Source organism: Panthera onca, chromosome B2 (genome assembly GCF_046562875.1).
Source record: "Panthera onca isolate mPanOnc1 chromosome B2, mPanOnc1 haplotype 2, whole genome shotgun sequence".
Taxonomy (NCBI): Eukaryota; Metazoa; Chordata; class Mammalia; order Carnivora; family Felidae; genus Panthera; species Panthera onca.
Window position 1 is genome coordinate 88591673 of NC_138343.1, and position 22194 is coordinate 88613866.

The window sequence follows — 22194 nt, forward strand, 5'->3', positions numbered from 1 at the left end:
AAGCAGACTCCATGCTGACAGCAGCGAGCTCGATGTGGGGCTCGAACTCACAAACCACGAGATCATGACCTGAGCCAAAGTCTGATGCTCAACTGACTGAGCCACCCAGGAGCCCCTATAGCCTTTACGTTTTTAAGGTTTGACATATTATATGGCTTAGCTCAATAATATATTCTTACTCATTCAATAAATATTTATTGACTGCCTAATATTTGTCATATACATAAATTCACTAGCTTATGCACTTTGGGGGAAAAATGCTTTCATATATGTAGTTTTGAGAATGCCCTCAAAAACTGCCCAGAGATATATATTAAGCATGCTAATTTTTTAACTAAGTGTGCTTCTTCTTAAATGGCTACAAGAAATTCTAGAGTAATGATGTCCAATATGATAACCACTAGCCTCAGGTGACTACTGAACACCTGAAATGTGGCTAGCACAACTGAGGTATGGAATTTTTAATTACACTTAACTACAATTAAATAAAACAGCCATATATGGCTAGTGGCTGCCAGATAGGACAGTAGAGTTCTACAGGATTATTCTGGGATGTGCAGATGTTGGAATTTAGCAGTCTGTCCTATGTGGGAAAGTAAATTTGGTTATACTACACACTTAATATTAGTTTGCTACTCAAAACAGCCCTGTCTTTTCATGCCACAAAATATTTTGTTTACTTTCTTAGCAACAGAACTAAATCAACTCACTATTTTAACAAAACAATGTTTGTTTTTCCTCCACTGTAACTGATTTCTAATGATTTAAGGTGCTGGGACACAGAAAAAAATAGATATAATCCACGTATATTTCAGAAGTCTTAAACCTCTCCCTCAGGCAAATTTTTAAGGCATCTGCTAATAGCTGGAAAGTTATTTTGTTTAGTAGTTTACCTCTTGTTCTTGATTACACCCACATTTCTACACTGATATTACCCAGTAGTAAAATAATTAAGTCAGAAGAAAAATGGAAAAACTAAAACCATCAAATTGAAGAGTTAATGTATCAGCTTAAAAAATAATTACAACATGAAAAAATAAGACTCTTCCTCCAACTAACTCTGAAAATTCTGTATACATCAAACAAAACACTGGCCAGGTCATAAGGCTTATTATAATAAGACATCTTTACATGAGGGTGTGAAAAATTAATTTTATTTTTAAACATCATGATACTTTCTGGCTCAACATGTTCCTTTAAAAATAAGTTAAAAGGTTTCCATATTACTCTTTTATTACACATGTAATTATTGACTAAAGAATAATATTACTGATGAACATAAGGTAAAAATAATGTGACCCACTCACATATTCTTGAAGAAAAAGCGTTTACAATATTTTATGAAAACACTTCTTTACATTTTTACTTGATTTAATGGACAATTTCATATCTTTCTTTAAAATCTACAAATGCCTTAATGGAGCAGCAAGACATTCCCACCATTATGAAACTAAACAAAACCAACGCCAAAATAAAACCCTACGAAAGCACATGGATTTTATTATAGAACATATACGAAGTCACTGCGTAAAGCTCTTTTTTATGAATACATTTGGAAAGCTCACATTGAGTTCCAGCACAGCTCTGTTATCAATCTGTGAACAGAAGGACACATCAAGCAAGCAAAGATCTTTACAAGATTCCAGAAGTTTTCTTAAAGATGCTGGACTTACCATTCTTGTTCCTGTTAAAATAAAACAAAACACCTTAAGTATCATATTTATATAATGTCCGGATAAAGAACCCCTTTATTATTTATTATTTAAAATGCATTTAAGGTAAACTGCCTTTTAAAAATTAAAAGCATCTCTTTAAACAAAAGACATATTGAAATAGCCTTGTAAAAAAAATACAAACTGAATTGTTCCATCCAATTTGGCATCTAGGACCTGGATTTTGTCAATAGTCTACTCACTATCTTCATTCCTACCTCCTGGCCATTCCAATCAGCTCCTCCAGACTTTTCCTATTTCTGTCACCCAAGTTCAAAACTGTCTACACATCTCGTTTTCCTCAACCCATGGGTCAAATCATACAGCAATGCTTACAGTGATTCAACCTCATATTCCATGCAGTGCAATTACTGAGCAACTACCACTGCAGAAACTTCTGTTTCAGGCACTGGAGATACAAAGATGAATAAGACATGTGTCTGCCCTAAGGAACTCCTTGACCAGAGTTGAAAACAAATAGTTACAATACAACTCGATAAGTGGTGGGTATAAAATGGCATTATCGGAAGTCACATAATGGCTGAGCAGTACTCCATTTAGCCCACGTTAAATCTGAAGAGACTACTGGCTATTCAGATAGAAGCCACATTATATACGTTATGAAAAACACCTGCTTAAAGTCAGCACTCAATAAATAACAAATATCATTAGGCTTGAAGATATCATCTATTGTAAAACACGCATGCATGCTTTAACTGTGGGTTTTCTAGGGAGGAAAAAAAATCACTGTCATATCACATAAACACATCTAATGTGATGGAACTGAAGTTTCTGAGACGTTAACCTATGCCTTTTCCCCTGAGAAATCCTTTCTGCTCCCCTCCTTGCCGTGGGCTCCAGAAGCGGTATACTGCTACCTTGACTGCGGCTAGCCCCGTGCCAAACCCATACAGATTCTCCTGGGAATCAGGAGAACTGGAACTCACTAAAGCCTTCAGTGTCCATAGATCCCTTGAACTAAAGACACGAAAAACTGGGTTGGGACTGTTGTATCATATAGCTACATGTACATAGGAAGACAGAGATGGCCAGCATGACAAGAAAAGAGTAAGGCAAAAACAAAGGGAAAAGCAGATGTAAAAGTTATTGGTGAGTGTACAAGGGCAGTGGAGGTGGGGCAGGCGCCTGAGCATAAAGGACAGGAAAAGGCAGAAAAAAGAGAAAATAACGTTCTTGCCTTTTGATAGTTTTCCAGTCTCTGCTGAGGTCTGACCATAACTCCTACCTATGGATCCCAGAGAGACACCTGTACCTTCACAATAATGTTCCTTCTCTTATGTGGAAGTTAGTGTGAGTGGGCTTCTGTTGTACAAGATAAGAGAACCTCAGCTGGGACACTTGGCTATGTGGTCGGTGTTCTTCACCTAGGGTTGTGACTGTTTTCTATTTGCCAGACTTGGTCATTAGCATCTGAGTTTCCTAGTAAGTTAGAAATTCCTAAAAGCCTAAGAGAATAGAATGTCAGGGAAGGAAGTTGGAAGACTGAAAATTTAACAAGGCTAAGGTGTCCTGTCTTATGCTTCCAGAGGACTGTGTGCTTTTGTTTTCTTATCCACCTAGAACACAACTATGTTCTCAGTCAGTTTGCTCCCTCGGGGCAGGGGCCACATCTGTCTATCTGACCTATCTCCAGTGTTGGAAACAATGCCTGACACAGTGTATGCTCAGTAAGTGTGTAATAAATGAAAGAATGAAGGGATGGTGTTTAATTTCACAATACCATTACCCTGGTTTGGACCCGTATTAGATGGATTACCATAGCTAATCTCCCCGATTTTGATTTCCTCGCTCTCCCAATTCACCTACCACTTGTTTCTAGATTAATATCCCTAACACAGCTCTAAATATATCACTCATGCTCCAAATTAAAACCCAGTAATAGCTCTTCCTTGTTTAATTTTGTGCAGATTCCTCATCCTTGTGTTCAAAACTCTCCACGAAAGCCTGCATTATACTAACGTTCTAAGTCAAATTAGATTGCCAATTCTCTGAAGGTATTCTGTATTTTTAACTCCTATGCTTTTGTTTCATGCTCTTCATTCTGCTTAAAATGCTCTCCTCCTATTTTCTATTCCCTTTTCGAGGATACCTTTCAAATACCTATTAACCTTAAAAAATTTTTTTTTTTAATTAGAGAGAGAGAGCATGCACGAGCAGGGGAGAGGGGCAGAGGGAGAGAGAGACAAAGAGAGAGAGAATCCTAAGCAGGCTTCAGGCTCAGCACAGACACAAACACAAGGCTCAATCCCACCACCCTGGGATCATGACCTGAACTGAAATCAAGAGCCGGACGCTCAACTGACTGAGCCACCCAGGTGCCCCCTATTAACCTTTTCAAGTAAACTTTTTCATATTTCTTTAATCATATATACTCTCTTTTCTTTGAGCCCCCAAATGAACTTGCTTCTGGCGTGCATTAAAGTTACTTATAATTGTTTTACTGGGGTTTTTTTTTTTTGGGGGGGGGGCAGGTCATAAACTCTCTGAAGGTAGGGACTATACTGGTCAGTAAGCATTTTCAGTATGAAGAAGGTATGCCACTTAACATTTGCCAGACCAATTAACATTTCATTAATTTGTGATTAACCAATCACAAAATGACAAAATAATGACTATAAGCTTGGTTTAACTAAGAATCTTTTTTTCAAAATGGATTCAAACACTTAAGGAAACCATAAACAACAATAAAAATGAAATTTTAGCATAGTGGTTTAGGAGCATAGATTCTGATTCAAATTCAGATTCCTGTGGCACCTGGGTGGCTCAGTTGGTTAAGCATCCACCTCTTGGTTTCGGCTCAGGTCATGGTCTTGTGGTTTCATGAGTTCGAGCCCCACATCAGGCTCTGTGCTGCCAGCACGAGCTTGCTTGGGATTCTCTCTTTCTCCTTCTCTCTCTGCCCCTCCCCCATTCACGCTGCCTCTCTTTCAAATAAACAAACTTTAAAAAATTGTAAAAAAAAAAATTCAGATTCCTCATTAGACATCAGACTCTGGCAAATCATGTAACTTCTTTCAGCCTGTTTCCACTTCTGTGGCTATAATAACAGCTATCTCAAACACTGTGAGGGTTAAATCGGTTAGTATATGCTCGGAACAATATAAAGCGTACAGTCCCATTGCTGTTAACATTATTTTACTTTGTTCTTTATATTTGAAATAAGATGTTCTAATATATTTGCATGATGGTCCTCTTCCTATAATTTATTTTGCCATAATAATACTTCCTTGCTCTCCTATTTTTTTTTAGGATAGTTGACACACAATGTTATATTAGTTTTAGATATACAAGGTAGTGATTCAACAGGTTTATACATTATGCTATGTTCACAAGTGTAGCTACCATCTGTTACCATGCAATGCTACTACAATATCACTGGCTATATTCCATATGCTGTGTCTTCTTTTCCCAGGACTTATTCATTCCATAACTGGAAGCCTGTATCTCCCACTCCTCCTCACACATCTTGCCCATCCCTCCACCCCCCTTTCCTCTGGCAACCATCAGTTTGTTCTCTATATTTATAGATTTGATTCTTTTTGTTTATTCATTTGTTGCTTTTTTTCCTAAAGATTCCACTTACAAGTGAAATCATGTATTATTTATCTTTCTCAGTGTGACTTATTTCACTTAACAAAATGTCCTCCATGTTATCACAATCCCATCCTTTTTTATGGCCATGTAATATTTCACTGCATACCTATATACCACATTTTCCTTATCCATTTTTTATTGATAGACACTTAGGCTGACTTCATATCTTGGCTACTGTAAATAATACTTCAACAAACGTAAGGGTGCATATACCTTTTTGAATTTGTGTTGTTTTGAGTAAATACCCAATAGTGGAATTACTAGAACATACGGTAATTCTATTTTTAATTTTTTGAGGTACCTCCATTCTGTTCTCCATAGTGGCTGTACCAGTTACATGCCCATCTACAGTGCACAAGGGTTCCTTTATCTCCACATCCTCACCAACATATATTTCTTATGTTTTTGATTTTAGCCATTCTAGTAAGTGTAAGGGTGATATCTCACTGTGGTTTTGATTTGCAGTTCCCTGATGAATAGTGATGTTGAACATCTTTTCATGTGTCTGTTCACCATCTGTGTGTCATCTCTGGAGAAATATCTATTCAGATCCTCTACCCATTCTTTTATTGCATTGTTTTTTCATATTGAGTTTTTAAGTTCTTTATATATTTAGGATATTAACCCCTTATCAGATATATCATTTGCAAATATCGTCTCCCCTTCAGTAGGTTGTGTTTTTGCTTTGTTCATGGTGCATTTTTTTTTATTTTGATGTAGTCCCAGTAGTTTCTTTTTGCTTTTGTTTCCCTTGCCTTAGGAGACATATCTAGAAAAAAGTTGCTACAGCTGATGTTAGAGTAATGACTGCCTGTGGTCTCCTCTAAAATTTTTGTGATTTCAGGTTTCACATGTAGGTGTTTAATCCATTTAAGTTTATTTTGCGGTAGGGTATTAAAAGGTAGTCCAGTTTTATTCTTCTACACATAGCTATCCAGTTTTCCTAGCACCATCTACTGAAGAGATTGTCTTTTCCCCATTATATAATCTTGCCTCCTTTATTTCTGGGCTCTCTATTCTGATCCATCGATCTATGTGTCTATTTTTATACCAGTACCATATTATTTTGATTACTACAGCTTTGTAGTATATCTTGAAATCTGGGATTGTGATACCTCAAGACTTTGTTCTTTCTCAAGACTGCTTTAGCTATTTGAGGTTTTTTGTGATTCCATAAAAATTTTAGTACTGTTGGTTCTAGTTTTGTGAAAAATGCTGTTTGTATTTTGATAAGGATTGCACTGAATCTGAAGATTCATTGGGGAAGTATTTGGGACACTTTAACAATCCTAATTCTTCCAATTCATGAGCATGGAATATCTTTCCATTTGTTTGAATCATCTTCAATTTCTTTCATCAGTGCTTTATAGTTTTCAAGAACAGTTCTTTCCCCATTTTGGTTAAGTTTATTCATAGGTGTTTTATTCTTTTTCGTGCAACTGTAAATGGTGTTGTTTTCTCTTTTTTTTTTTTTTTTTTTTTGCTACTTCATTATTGGTGTATAGAAATGCTACTGATTTCTGGATACTAATCTTATATCCTGTAGCTTTACTGAATTCATGTCTTCTAGCAGTTTTTTTTTGTGGAATCTTTAGGACTTTCCATGTATCGTAACCAGTCATCTGCAAATAGTGAGAGTTTGACTTCTTTATCAATATGGATGACTGTTATTTCTTTTTCTTGTCTGACTGCTATGCCTAGGACTTCCAGTACTATCTTGAATAAACACAGTGAGAGTGGACACCCTTGTCTTATTCCCAATCTTAGAGGAAAAGCTCTCAGTCTTTCACTGCTGAGTGTGATGTTAACTATGGGTTGTTCATATATGGCCTTTATTACATTGAGGTATGTTGTCCACTTTATTATTACTATTATGTTGAGGTAAGTTCATTCTACTTTGTTGAGGTTTTTTTTTTTATCATGAATGGATGCTGAATTTTATCAAATGCTTTTTCTGCATCTACTGAGATGATCATATGATTTTTATCCTTCATTTTGTTGATATGGTGTATCACACTGATTGATTTGCAAATACTGAACCATCCTTGCACCCCTGGAATAAATTCCACTTGGTCATGGTGAATGATCTTTTTAATGTATTGTTGTATGAGGTTTGTAATATTTTGGCCCATAGTTTTCATTTTTTGTGGTCTGTTTGTCTGGTTTTGGTATCAGGGTAATGCTGGCCTCATAGAATATATTTGGAAACCTTCCTACCTCCTCTATTTTTGGAATAGATAAAGGTGAATAGGTACTAACTCTATTTATTTATTTATTTATTTAATTTATTTAACATTTATTTTTGAGAAAGAGAGAGAGAGAGACAGCACACGAGCAGGGGAGGGGCAGAGAGAGAGAGGGAGACACAGAATCTGAAGCCGGTTCCAGGCTCTGAGCTGTCAGCACAGAGCCTGATGTGGGGCTCGAACTCACAAACCGCGAGATCATGACCTGAGCTAAAGTTGGATGCTTAACCAACTGAGCCACCCAGGTAAACCAGTGTTCTCTTCTTTAAATGTTTGTAGTATTCAGCTGTAAATCATCTGGTTCTGAACTTTCATTTTTGGTACTTTTTTGATTACCAATTCAATTTCATTATTTGTAATCAGCGTATTCAGATTTTCTATTTTTTCCTAGGTCAGTTTTGGAAGATTGAATGTTTCTAGTAATTTATCCATTTCTCCTAGGTTGTCCAGTTTGTTGGCATGTAAATTTTCACATTATTCTCTTATAATTCTTTGTATTCTGTTGTGTCAGTTTGTTACTTCTCTCTTATTTCTGATTTGAGTCCTTTCTCTTTTATTTTTGATGACTCCAGCTATGGGTTTATTGATTTATTTATCTTTTCAAAGAATCAGCTTTCAGTTTCATTGATTTTTTTTTTCTATTGCTTTTTGCTTTAGTCTCTATATCATTTATTTCTGCTCTGATCTTTATTATTTCCTTTCTTCTATTCACCTTGGATTTTGTTTGTTCTTTTTCTAGTTCCTTTAGGTGTAGACTGTTTATTTGAGCTTTTTATTGTTTCTTGATGTAGACCTATATCACTGCATATTTCCCTTAGAACTGCTTTTGCCGTGTCCCAAAGATTTTGGACCATTATGTTTTCATTTCCATTTGTCTCCATTAATTTTGTTCATTTGTTTGGTTTCTTCATTGACCCCTTCATTGCTTGTTCAGTATCATGTTGTTTAGTCTCCAGGTTTTTGTGTCTTTTCTATTTTTTTCTTGTGATTTATTTCTAGTTTCATACTGTTGTAATCAGAAAAGACACATGGTATGACTTCAATCTTCTCAAATTTATTGAGGCTTGTTTTGTGGCCTAATACATGATCTATTCGGGAGAATGTTCCATGCACAATAAAAAAGAATGTGTATTCTGTTGTTTTCAGATGGAATGTTCTCTATATATCTGTTATTTCCCTCTAGTCCAATGTGTCATTCAAAGACATTATTTCCTTGTTGATTTTCTACCTGGATGATCTATCCACTGATGTTAAGTAAAATGTTAAAGTCCACTACTATTACTGTATTATCATCAATTTCTCTTTATGTCCATTAATATTTGCTCTTTGTAGGTATGTGCTCCAGTGCTGGGTGCACAGATACTTACAACTGTTACACCTTCTTATTGGATTGATCCCTTTATCATTATGCAATGCTTTGTCTCTTGTTATAGTCTTTGTTTTAAAATCTATTTTGTCTGATATAAGTATTGTTACTTTGTTTTTGTTTTTTTGTTCTTCCACTTCCATTTGCATGGGATTTCTCCATCCATTCACTTTCAGTGTATGTATCTTTAGGTCTGAGGTGAGTCTCCTATAGTCAGTATAAAGGTGAGTCTTGCTTTTTGTTTTTTTTTTTAATCCATTCTGCCACCCTATGTCTTTTGATTGGAGCCTTTTGGCCATTTACATTTAAGTAATTGTTGATAGGTATGTACTTACTGCCATTTTATTATTTGTTTTCTAGTTGTTTTTGTAGTTCTCTCCAGTTCCTTCCTTCCTTCTCTTGCTCTCTTTCCTTATGAGTGATGAGTTTCTATAGTGTTATGTTTGGCTTTCTTTCTCCTTATTTTTTGTGTACCTCATGAGGTTCAAATATAGCATCCTAAGTATACAGCAGTCTATATTACTTTGATGAACTTCAAAGGCATTCTAAAAACAAAAAAGAAAAAAAATAAAACCTTCTTTTTCTTTTTCCCCTTCATGTTTTATGAATATGTGGTCCTATTTTACATCTTTTTACTTATAATTTTTTTATGTCTAATTATGGCCACTTCCTTTAGGACTTACAGAAGTCTCTTTAACATTTCTTCTAAGTCTGGCTTAGTGGTGATAAACTCCTTTAGTTTTTGTTTGGGAAACTCTCTCTCCTTCAAGTCTGAATGACACCCTTGATGAGTAGATTATTCTTGGTTGTAGGTGTTTTCCTTGCAGCATTTTGAATGTATCATGTCATTCCCTTCTGGCCTGAAAAGTTTCTGCTGAAGAATCAGCTGATAATCTTACAGGTTTTTCCTTGTAGGTAACTTTTTGTTTCTCTCTTGCTTTTAAGATTCTATCTTTAACCTTTAAGACTTTACTTATTACATGTTGTAGTGTGGACCTCCTTGGGTTCATCTTGTTTGGAACTCTCTTCTTTGATGTGGATGTCTGACTCTTTCCCTACATTAGGGAAGTTTTCAGCTACTGTTTCTTTAAATAAGTTTTTCACCCCTTTCTCTTCTTCTTATGGGACTCCCGAATGTGAATGTTTGTTTGCTTGATGTTGTCCAAGGGTTCTCTTAATCTATCTTCATTTTTAAAAAGTCTTTTCTCTTTTTGATGTTCATCTTGGGTGCTTTCCATTACCCTGTCTTCCAGATCTCTTCTGCATCTGCTAATCTGTTGATTCCCTCTAGTGTGTTTTTTACTTCAGTTATTGTATTCTTCAACTCTGATCGGTTCTTGCTTATATTTTCTATATCTTTACTGAAGGTGTCACTGGGTTCTTCCACTGTTCTCTCCAGCCTGGTATTTTAATGATCACTATTTTAGATTCCTTCTCAGGCATGCTGTTTATTTTTATTTCACTTGGTCCTTCTCTTGTTCTTCCTTTTGAAGCATATTCCTCTGTCTCCTCATTTTGCTTGACTTTCTGCATTTATTTCTATGGATTAGGAGGTGCAGCTAATTCTCCTGAACTTGAAGGAATGGTCTTGTGTTTGGTCATCCCCTATGTAGACTATATGCTTGGTGACTTTTGCTGGCTGGCAAGCTGGACCTGTGGCTGGCATGGGTTAGGGGAACCTGGTGCTTTCCACATAGAGTCCCTTGTCAGGACAGCTAAAACTGAAGCAGATTCAGGTCAGGATGTCTCAGGGTTCTGTGTGTGGAGAGCACACTAGCAGGACAACTGAAGCTGAAATGGGTGCAAGTCAGAGTGTCCCAGGGTGCTCTGTGCAGGGGGTACCTTGGCAGAATGGCTGGAGCTGATGCAATGTGCAGGCCAGGAGATCCCTGAGCTCTCTAGGCAGAAGGTACCCTAGCAGGAGAGTTGAAACTAAAGTGGGTCCAAGCTGGGGGGACAAGGGGCTCTCCACACAGAGGCACCTTGGAAAGACAGCTGAAGCAGAAATGGATATAAACTTGGGTGTTTCTGGAATTTCCACACAGAGGGTGCCCTGAATAATGGCTGTAGTTGGTGTGGGGTATAGGTTGGGAGGTCCTGGGGTGTTCCATGCAGGGGTCATCTTAGCAGGACAACTAAAGCAAAGATGTGGTCCCTGGGCTCTCCACACACAACATGCCCTGGTAGGACAGCTGAAACTGAATTGGGAGCAAGTCAGGTTGTCCAATGGAGGCGCCCTGGCTGGGTGGATGGAGCTGAGGTTGGCATGGGTGGAAGTGTTCTGGGGTGCTCCACACAGGTGTGCCCTGGCAGGATGGCTGGAGCTGAAGCAGATGTCAGCCAAAGATGGTGAAGCACTCTGCACTGTGGGTGCCCTAGCAAGTCACTGGAAGCACAAGTGGTGTGCGCCTGGAGTGTTCTGGGATGTCTGCACCTGTGTCACCTTGATGTGAAGACTGGGGCTGGAGTGAGCACTAACCAGGGGTGTCCTGGTGTGTACGACTTTGTGGCTGCCTAGGTAGGACAGCTGGGGCTGGTGTGGGCTAAGGGCTCAGGGTTCACTGAGGCAGGAGGCCAGTTAGGGTGCCAGACTGTGCACTGGTCTGTGCTTTCAAGGTGGAGGGAGAGTGCAGACCATGTACATAAGCTCCTCCCACCCAGAGAGCATTCTAGCAGCTCTCCCCACTGTTTGGTGGAGTTCTAGAGTTGACTCTTTTATATGCTAGTTGCTCTTTTAAACCATGGCTTTTAGAGAAAGGTGATGATGATGATGATGATGATGATGATAGAAAAATAAAAGAAAAAAAGGGATAAAAAGGGAAAAAAAAGGAAAACAAAAACGAAACAAGACAAAACCAAAACCACACGCACAAAAAAATCCAGTTTATTTTCTATGCCCCAGTGCCACTGCCCCCAAAGCTGGCATGGGCTGTGGACTCTGGTCTTGCTGAGGTTACAGGTGCACTCTGATGACCGGACCTGCTGGTGTCTAGATCCTGGTGGGGTCTAGGCTTTTAAGGTGGGGTGGGAACACAAACTGTGTTGTCCTCCAGTCCCTTTGACCTGGAGAGTGACCCACAGTCCCTCTGCAATTTGGTAGAGTTCTACTGTTGTCTCTTTTATGTGTTAGTTGCTCTTCTCCACTGAGGCTTTTATCCTGTGCCCAAGGACAGAGATCTGTTCCTGGTCCCTCAGTACTATCCCCCCCTCACCCCGCCCCCAACTGCTGTTGGCCTTGTCAGAGGTGGAGGTTCCCTTTGTTACTGTGTCTCAGTTTTTCTTGCTGTTCTCTTGCCATTCTATGGTTTTGCAGAAGCTGTTTAGTCAGCCCTCAGTTCTCTCAGGAGGAACTGCTCTATAAGCAGGTATAAACTGCTGTGTTCCGTGGAGCTGAGTTCAGAGTCTTCCTATGTTGCCATGTCGGACTGGAACTCTCCATATTTCCTTGCTCTTGCTTGGGAAAGTTACAAATGTTTTCAAAAAGAAGCCATTATACTTCTTCCCTATTTGTCTTTCATGTCTCTGTCAAGTAATTCATATGTTTGTAGGCCATTAGGCCACCTGAAAACCAACCCCAGTGCTCACAAGTGTGCTTTTGTCTGAGAATCAGCATTACCAACTTCTTTGTAGTTCTGTAGCATCTCTTTAAGACACTGGCTACTCCTCATCTCTACTGTATGAGGTTCGGGCGGGGGGGGGGGGGGGGCGGTGACTGTAAAACAGATATTAACCAACGCCAGCCCCTATCCTCTGAAGTGAAGCCTAATGTAATCAGTGATCCAATTTTAAAGGCCTCAGCTACCTTTCCTCATTCTCTCTCATTTTCTTAAACTTTCCAAAATATTTCTCCTGTAAAAGGTCTACACTAATTCAAAGTGGTAGGTAGGCAGAAAGGAAAAGAAATAAGCAAGGAAAGCAGTCGTGGTGTTATAAAAAATCAGTACTGACTATGTTGGGGCCCAAAACCTTTCATTTGAACCCTTGGCTCTGCCATATATTAATTGCTGGACTCTAGTCCCTCTTCTATGAAAACACAATGATATCCAATTCCCTGAGCTATGAAGAATAAAGAAAATATAACACAGATGAGGTATCTAGCCAAAAGTGTACCTGTAACAGGCAAGAATTTCTCCCTAAATGTTTAGGCAAGAGTGTCTGATAAAAGTAGCTTGAATAAGTAATATGCAACCATATGAGCAACATCCACAAATGTATCATAAACCTGGACTGTGCAGAGATTTTCAAGGAAACCACAAATTCAGATGCTGAAAATCTTCACATTTCCCCGTGGTTGAATGTTTAATAGACAGGAAAGGACAGAGTCCACTCCATGGACTAACCTATCAACACTAACAGATTACCAGAGAACACAGTACAGGTGCTATATGAATTCACAAAGTTCCAACTGTGTGGGCAATTTTAACTATGGTGCTGCCAGCACTTCCGGCTAAAGTAAGAAGTAACGAAGCCTCACAGGGCTCCCAGCTGATAAACTGCAAGGACACAAGGAATCCCAGAACTGGAAAGGATTTTCAATAGATCTGCCCTGGGGTAGAACTACTCCTAAAATCTAGAATTACTGGAAATGAAGATTTGACAATATTCCTTAATCACGAGTTTAACATCAAGAAGCATTTGTATACACACACACACACACACACACACACACACACACACACATATACATACACACACATATGTATAACTCATTATACAAATGGATTAATTTCTTCTCTGTCTTTAAAATGGAGAACACAGCTTATATAAATTCTCACTCTTCTTACTAGACCAAGAATTAATGTTTATTTAGAGCTTTCTGATAGGCTCAACTATAAAATTCTGTTATTGTCCTCACTCTTTTACTTAAGTACAGATATAATTACTCTCTGTATCAACTGGCCTATCTTGCACTTCTTCAAACCAAGCAGGCTTATCAGGACAAAATTTTATTGTACCTAAGTTTTTTTCCCCCCTTGCAAAAAGTCTGAGATTGGCTTTCACATCAAGGCTTTAAAATGAGTTTATACATGGGGCACCTTGGTGGCTCTGGCAGTTGAGCATCCAACTTCGGCTCAAGTCATGATATTGCAGTTCATGAGTTTGAGCCCTGCATCGGGCTTACTGCGGTCAGCCCGTCAGCACAGAACCTGGGTTGGATCCTCTGTCTCCCTCTCTTTGCCCCTCCCCCACTTGCGCTCTCCCAGAAATTAAGAAAAAAAAATCTTAAAAAAAAAAAAAGCAAAAATAAAAAATAAAACCAATATATATACTGTATCCTTACCTAGTATGTCCAGTTGCCGTAATCGGGTACAATTACATGCCAGTTCTTCAATGTCTGTGTCACAAACAGATCTGTTAGCTGTAAGAAAGAGTTTTTGCAAGTTTGGGAGCTGGCGTGCCAGTCTGGCGAAACACCCGGTGCTGCTCTGCAGTGTAGGGCACCAGCCAAGGTCGAGTTCCTCCAGAAGCGGACACCCAGAAGCCAGTTCTGCTATCCCGTTCTCAGTAATATTCTTACACCTCCACAGATCCAGAGTTCGGAGTTTTTTACACTTGGCTCCTATCATGCTGGCTATCACATCATAGTCTTCAATCTGGAAATCAAATCATTCCAGTCTCTTACATATTATGCTCAGAAATACAGACTGCATAGAGCAAGTTAAAACATTCACAATCATCTCCTATTGTTTGCTTCCATGTAAACAGACCCACGTTCTTGTTAATATAGATCTACCCACTCATCTCACAGATCTGCCACTGTTTCCTACAACAGCAAGAATAATCGCTTACTTAAAAATCCACCTAACAGAACTCTAGACAGAGGGCTTCATGAATTAAATCCCAGAGCAGTATGAAATCTTCAGTCCCTCACAAAGAATTTGAGGATTTTGTGTTGTTCTTGCACGCCTTCCATTTTGACCTTGCTGCTGCTACTCGTTCGGTTCACGGGACCTCGTTTCTTCTATTTTATATATAATTCATCAACTGTGGTAGGTATATAAGAGCCCCCTGACAGAGGTGGGCACTTCACCACACTCTAAAATGGTGTGTGAATATGTTGAGAGTCCTAATAATGATACTAGTTTGGGGTTAAATGAGGCCTTTAGGGACTGAACGTACAACACAAAAGTAATTTAGATTGTGATATGTTGTCTCAGTTACTGGAAGTGTCCGACGATTTACTTCATGATCACAAAATAATTCTCTACTAAACAGGGATTAAACATTTCAGTTCATGGGCTTTATATGCTTTAATAATGTTTTTCTTAACAGGTTTCTTTAGAGTTTGATTTGATTATTTTTTAATCAGGTATCAAAATTATCACCAGAAGTCAAAAGGAAACAAAATAGCTAACACTTCCAGGTATCATTTCCTTGTGTTCATTTGTTTATTCATATCTTCAACTACCATGTGCCAGGACCACTCCAGAGGCCAGGAACAACAGTGAACCCCAAAACAAAGACTTTGTTCACATTTTTGGGAAAGACAAACAAACGAGCAAAATAAATCCAGTGAGTGGTAAGTGGTGTTAGAATAATGAAATAGGGTGATCAGACTGCCAGATGCGCAGAGGGTCACATGCAGTGGAGGAAGGGAGCAGGGGAGAGAGGGGTGATTGTTGGGATTTCCAGGAATGAACCTGGTGTATTCAGGGAACAGAAGTAGGATCAGGAATGGCCCAAGGGGAGTGAGGAGAGAGGCCATGAGGGCAGAGAGATATGCAGGGGCCAGGCTGTGATGCCATGAAAGAGTTTGGATTTTTATTTTAAGTACCAAGGAAATCAATGGAGGGTTTGAAACAAATACGACTTACACTAAAACAAAAACAAAACCCCCCTCTGGTTTCTGTGTGGAGGATGGTCTATGGAGGGAGGAAGCCCAGCAAAGAGGCCTGCATTAGCTTAGTGGAGAGAGGCAGGGGCTTGCAATGAGTTTGCAAGCAGTGAAACGAGAAATGGACACATTTGGAGCTACAGAGCTATATTTTGAGTCAGAACTAAGGGCTGATGGCTTAGATGAAGTCATGGGGATTTCTACGGTCTTCAGGAACTGTTATGGTAGAATCAAGCAGAAGACCATGAGAAACGATTTGAGGGGAATACAACTACTTAAGTGAGTGTACCCAAATACACTTTAACTCTGAAAATTAGTGCAGCCAATCAACTCCTTTACAAAGAATTGTCAAGCTTTCCAACACTCGTGATGCTTACTTGCTATTGTTTTGATAGTCAAAAATAAAATCAAATGAATCATCCTGCCTTTTGGTCAACTGATAGAAAAGAAGCTGAAATAAACATGGTATTAAAATATCAACAAAGATCTGTCTGTGTTACTGTTCTGGTGAACCCTGGACCTGCTGTGAAATGGGAACAGTATTTCTATGACAAGTGTGGAATGTTTCCACCACAACGTAAATAATAGTATCAGCAATATCACGAATATTTCTGAACTTCAATGTCAAGTCCTTAAAACTTAATTTCCTGACAAACAAATATCAAAAGCAACAATATTTTACTGGCAACTACATACTTTAATTTAATAATAGCCTACTTATCTTAAGTAGCATTTCTTACAGTATATCATATATTAACAGAAGTACAAGGAGAAAATGGGTTCAGGAGTCAGGTAAAGCTGCCAAACACTGGCATACACAAAGGCACACAGTTTCTTTGTTGTAGGATATACCATTGAAAACTCTAGGAGGAAGGCAGGGTAGCATTATTTCCTAATCTTAATCAGGAATCCCTACCTCACTGCCCCCCAATACACATCTTTTCTTAATTGAATATCTTTTAGGACTAATGTTGCATGAGTCAACTTGAAAATGTTGACTTAAAACACACTAATTCCAACTACAAACATATATGTGATTCCAAATCTCAAGTATGTGTGACCAGACTCCTGCTTTTCTAGAAGATGTTGTTCCAGTTTAAAGGGAGGTAAGTAACAGGCAGAAAAAGGTACCTCTGGCCAAGGTTAAACAGTGGCCTTACCAATCTAAAGAGGGCGAGCTAGCAATAAGCAACAATCCAAGCGGCAGTAATTGGCTGGTCTGTCATCACAGAAAGTCCCATCAAATGTAACCGGGCCCATCCAGAAAAGTCATCAGAGGGACCCAACAGAAGCCCATAAAATGGCTTACGAAGATAAGAATTTGATCAAAAGTAAGGAAAATCTAATGCTGAGTTAATGGGCTCCCAAGATTGTTTCTAAAGACTGGGGTTGGTCTGAGCCCACACCTGGTGGTTTAATCAGGCCTAACCACCAGGATGGTTTTTATATGGGGAAATGGAGATAAACAAGTGGTCGTAACAGGTCTCTCTAGCCTACATTGCCAAATCTTGGAGCATCTCAGAAGCCATCACTGAACTCTAAAAGGTGTTCACGTGGAATTTCTTTTAGGTTGAATCCAAGCTTAGGACGCCAGGAGAACTTCTCTGATCTTGCAACCATCCTGCTTATTCAGGTCTTCCTAGTAAGTGGATACAAAATTGGAATGGTTTGGGGGGGCACCCGGGAGGCTCAGTTGGTTAAGCGTCCAGCTTGGGCTCAGGTCATGATCTCATGGTTTGTGAGTTCAAGCCCCACGTCAGGCTCTGTGCTGACAGCTCAGAGCCTGGAGCCTGTTTTGGATTCTGTGTCTCCCTCTCTCTGCCCCTCCCCGCTCGTGCTCTGTCTCTCCCTCAAAAATAAATAAACATTAAAAAAAATTAAAAACAAAACAAAACAAAATTGGAATGGTTTGGGATCTCCTGAATCTGTTTTGCGAGGGGAAGGTAAGAAAGAAAAGAGGGATGGATTGCCCTACAGTCAGTTATATTGGGAGATGCATTTCCTCTGAGTGTGTGTACATGTATGCACACACACATGCACATACAAATACCAAGAGTTCTCCTGTCCCTGAAGTCTCAGTATTACTTATAAGCCACATAATTTAGATGAAAAGAATTTAACTCATCCCATGAACTCTTTCAATGGCACCATAAAGCTAAAATTTTTAATCTGGAAGGACTTTAAAGATTATCTAGTTCAACAGTCCCTAGGCATTTGGATTTAATGGACCAGTAACATTTCAAAAAAATTTGAGTTCTAACATAGGGTGTCCATTTACCTTAACCAGTAAGGACAGTAAAACAAACACACACTGAAAACAACAACAACAGCAAAACAAACAAACAAAGATAAACCTACCTACTATCAGCAACATTTCCAGGAAATAATTTCAGAACTTAAAAACTAAAATTAGCTTTGTGACAAACGTACTGAACTACCAGCATTTGGGTATGACTGATATCTTATTTTGTTAAAAAAAAAAAAAAAAAAAAAAAAAATCCAGAGAGGTACATAGCTTGTCTGAAGCTTGTCTGGCTCGAGGCAGAACCAAACTCTTTTTACCACAACACATTACTTTCCTTGCTCTCCTGGATAAATCATGTTGATGTTTCAAAGAGATCCTCTCGAATTTAAGAAAAATGTTTGAAAGTAGGGTACACGGTAGTTCGCCGTAAATCTGAAAAGCTGTGGGTGAGTGTGGAGTGGCTGGGTCAGGATAAAATTCACCCATGGGAAGAAAAAGAGAACAAGCGATGGAGTATAGATAAAGAATTTTCAAATACTTACCATTACACAACTGCCCAAACTAAGGTGCTGAAGCTCTGAACAGAAGTTCAAAATGCTGAGCAGTGCTGTTTGCTGCCATCGGGGACCACATTGGCGGCAAATATGGAAAGCGAAAGAAAGTGAAACAAAGAGGAGAGGTCAATTAGACATTAAAGGCTGTCACCGCTTTTCTTGAAATAGAGCTCAAACCCGAGGTTACAGACACCACAAATGCCATTTAATGAGTCCCCAGGTGCTCCCACCATTGATTGGCTTGAAGTCAAGGTAATCATTACTAGTTTCCATGTAAGTCGCCACTTCGTAGATGGTTTCGTGGGCCCCACAGACACCTATGTTCCCTGTGACCTCTCAGCTCATCTCCCAAAGGTAAGCAATTTGAAAGTCTGGTTAAGACTGAACGGCAAGACAAGCTTAACAACCCCGCCCTCAAAAAAAAAAAAAAGTAAGAAAACAAAAACCCAGAGAGGCCTGGTGACACTCTGAAGAACAGCGGCAGCTCTGACATTCACTGATCAGCTGCCGCCTGATGGAGCTGCCAATAGAGTCACCCCAAATCAGGATTGAGCTGGTGACGTTAATGTCAAAGGATTCTCTTTGCTGACAAGGATACCAACAACCATTGAGCACCTGTCACTAGCAACATGCTGACTGAAACATATATAACGTGCACTTTCTAGTCATGTTCCTGCCATTTAAGCCCATCTACTCTGTGCAATGAAAACGGTCTCACCACTGAAGAAACCCAAAGATACGCTAGACTGCTACATAATCATGGTACCTAAAATATCTCTAGTCATAAGTTCATTTGATGAAATGCCTGCCATGAAAAATTACCAAAAAAAAAAAAAAGCAGCAAAACATTCACATTTCTAGTTTTCTTTTTTCCATTAGGACAAAAAACTACTCGAACTAACATGGCAAAATTTCTTTCTAAACATTTCAACTAAATCGTATCTAAAAAAAATGACGATGACACTGTACAACCTCTGTTTAATCTGCTCCAAGTGTTCAAAACCTGAACAGTATTAGCTGGAGAAAGGACAAAGAATGTGTCAATGATGATACAAAACATTAGTTCGAACCCAGGTAAGATTTTCCCAGAGAAAATAATGAACTATATCAGATAAAATAAACTTAGTTAAGGCAAAAATAAAATAATAGTTACAAGAGGTCCTAGAACAAAACTAGACTTAAGACTAATTGTTTCACTGTTGGGCATTTCTTTAAGCAAAATTTAAAAAAAAAAGTTTATATTCATTTTATGACTTTATACCTAAGTTTCAACACAACTTATCACATTTATAAGACAATCCCATCTAGCTCTCAGAATGTTGACATTAGAAGAGATCTATCAAGATAAATTAATTTTCTGCTTCTCCATAATACTTAGCTATTTTAACTTACTAACAGATAGGAAAATGACATCAGGTTTGTTTTTATTAAAATACCAGATCCCTATGACAAGGTTGCTTGATAAGACTTTCCCATGAGCAAGATCCAGGACATATTAGAGAACTTTTATAGAGAATTCCATATATTCTTGTCAATTCAAAATTATAAATGGCTCCCCTTCCCCCACCCCTATACGCACACTCCATTCAAGAACTTGCTGATAATTTATTTTTAAACTATTTACAATGGCAAACCTCAGGTATATGAACAAGTACAGAATCCAATGAAATGAATACCCAGGTAGCTGCAACTCAGATTTATCAAATCTTAGCATACTGCTTTGCTTATCCTTATTTATTTGTGAATCCCTCCATCCATTTATATATTTCCTTAGAGGTAACCTTTATCATCACTCAGTGCTTAAAAAAATGATTGAAAATTATATAATTTGGGGCACTTGGGTGGCTCAGTTGGTTGAGGGTTTGACTCTTGCTTTCGGCTCAGGTCATGATCTCATGGTCATGAGACTGAGCCCCACGTCAGGCTCTGCTCTGGGCACTGAGCTTGCTTAAGATTCTCAGTCTGTCTGTCTGTCTGTCTGTCTGTCTCTCTCTCTCTTTCCCTCTGCAGGGAGGTTTTATATAAAAACAGGGGTTTTATATAAATGTGCACATACTTTTGCATCTTCCTCGACAATGTTTGTGAGAAATTTGTCCGTGTTGACACTCACAGCTTTAGCTCACTGACCTGTTAACTGTTGTATATCCTATTACATTATGCAACATATATTCCCATTTGGTGAATATTTAGTTTGTTTATAACTTTTACCATAACAAAGAATGTTAAAATAACCATTCTTATATGTGTTTCCTTGTGCATTTTATAGAAGAGTATTTCTCTAGAGCACATGCCAGAGGAAGAATTTCTAGGTGTTTAGGTATGCTTAAACTTTATCAGATTTTGCAAAACAGCGCTCCTGAGTGCCTGCGTCAATTGACGTGCCCACTAGCAATGCAAGAGCGCTGGGTCCCACATCTTTGCCAACATATAATCTTTTCATCCTTTTTAATGTCTGCCTATCTGATGAGCATGGAACGTTAGAATATTTATTAGTATGATTACTAGTGAGATTGAAGATCTTCTCATATGTTTATGGGCCACTCATATCTCCTGCTCCATACACTGCTTAATCATATCCTTTACTGATTATTTCCATTAGATTGTTCCTTCCTTCCTGACTTGTAGGAATTCTTTTCCATGCTGGATACCAATCATTGTCAGTTTTATCCATTACAAATATCTTCTCTAAATCTAACACGTCTTTTGCTTTATTTATAGAATCTTCTGCGACATGAAACGTCAAATTTTAATATAGTCACATCAATCTTTTTCCTTTATGTTTGTATTCTGTTGTCTTCTCCAAAAGGTCCCTCTTTACCCAAAGGAGAATATTCTCTTTTTTTTCTTCTTTTTTTTTTAAATGACACCATTAAAGTTTTTCTTTTTTACACTGGTTTTTAACCCAGTGGTAACTGATTTTTATACATGGGAGCATATCAAATTTCATTTTTTCCTTAAGAATAACCAGTTGTCCTGGTTCAATTTATTGAAGATTCTACCTTATCCACTTATTTGCGGTGTCTTCTGTTATATTTCAAGTTTCCATATGTGTATGAGTCTATTTCTGGGTATTTTGTTTCACTTGTCTATTTGCCCTTCCCCTGTACCAACACTTCAGTCTTTCCTATTATAATCTGGAATGAGTCTATATATGTGGTAAGGCAAACACCTTTTCCTCATTCTTCAAAACTCTTAGCTGTTCTTGATCCTTTGCTCTTTGATATGAATTTTAGAAACACCTTGAGGATTTTAGTTTACCTTTTTAAAAGTAATACAAAAAGATTAGTTTTTCTTTCTTTCTTACCCCATGGTCAATACAGTTGGTCCCTGAACAACATCAGGGTTAGGGATGCTGACCTCTGCACAGTAAAAACTCTGCAGGTATAATTTTTGACCCCCTATATCCTAACTACTACTAGCCTACTGTTGACGGGAAGCCTTACCAGTAACATAAATAGTTAACTAACACATATTTTGTATGCTGTGTGTATTATATACTGTATTTTTACAGTAAAGCTAGAGATAGTAAAGTGTCATTAAGAAAATCATAAGGATGTCGGGGCGCCTGGGTGGCTCAGTCAGTTGGGCGTCCGACTTCGGCTCAGATCATGATCTCACGAG

The 22194-nt window shown here is 38.5% G+C and overlaps 1 protein-coding gene across 3 annotated transcripts in view; it reads right to left on the minus strand.

Moving 5' to 3' along the window:
* Window positions 1–1132: 1132 nt before the first annotated feature.
* FBXL4 (F-box and leucine rich repeat protein 4) overlaps window positions 1133–22194 on the minus strand; it is an 82785-nt gene continuing 61723 nt past the window's right edge. For all 3 annotated transcript variants that reach the window (XM_060616234.2, XM_060616236.2, XM_060616235.2), the window contains 3 exons: window positions 18562–18633; window positions 14221–14533; window positions 1133–1684 (listed from right to left, as the gene is read on the minus strand). In XM_060616234.2, the coding sequence (XP_060472217.1) occupies window positions 1521–1684; window positions 14221–14533; window positions 18562–18633 (549 nt within the window). In that variant the 3' untranslated portion in view covers window positions 1133–1520. The remainder of the gene's footprint in view (window positions 1685–14220; window positions 14534–18561; window positions 18634–22194) is intronic.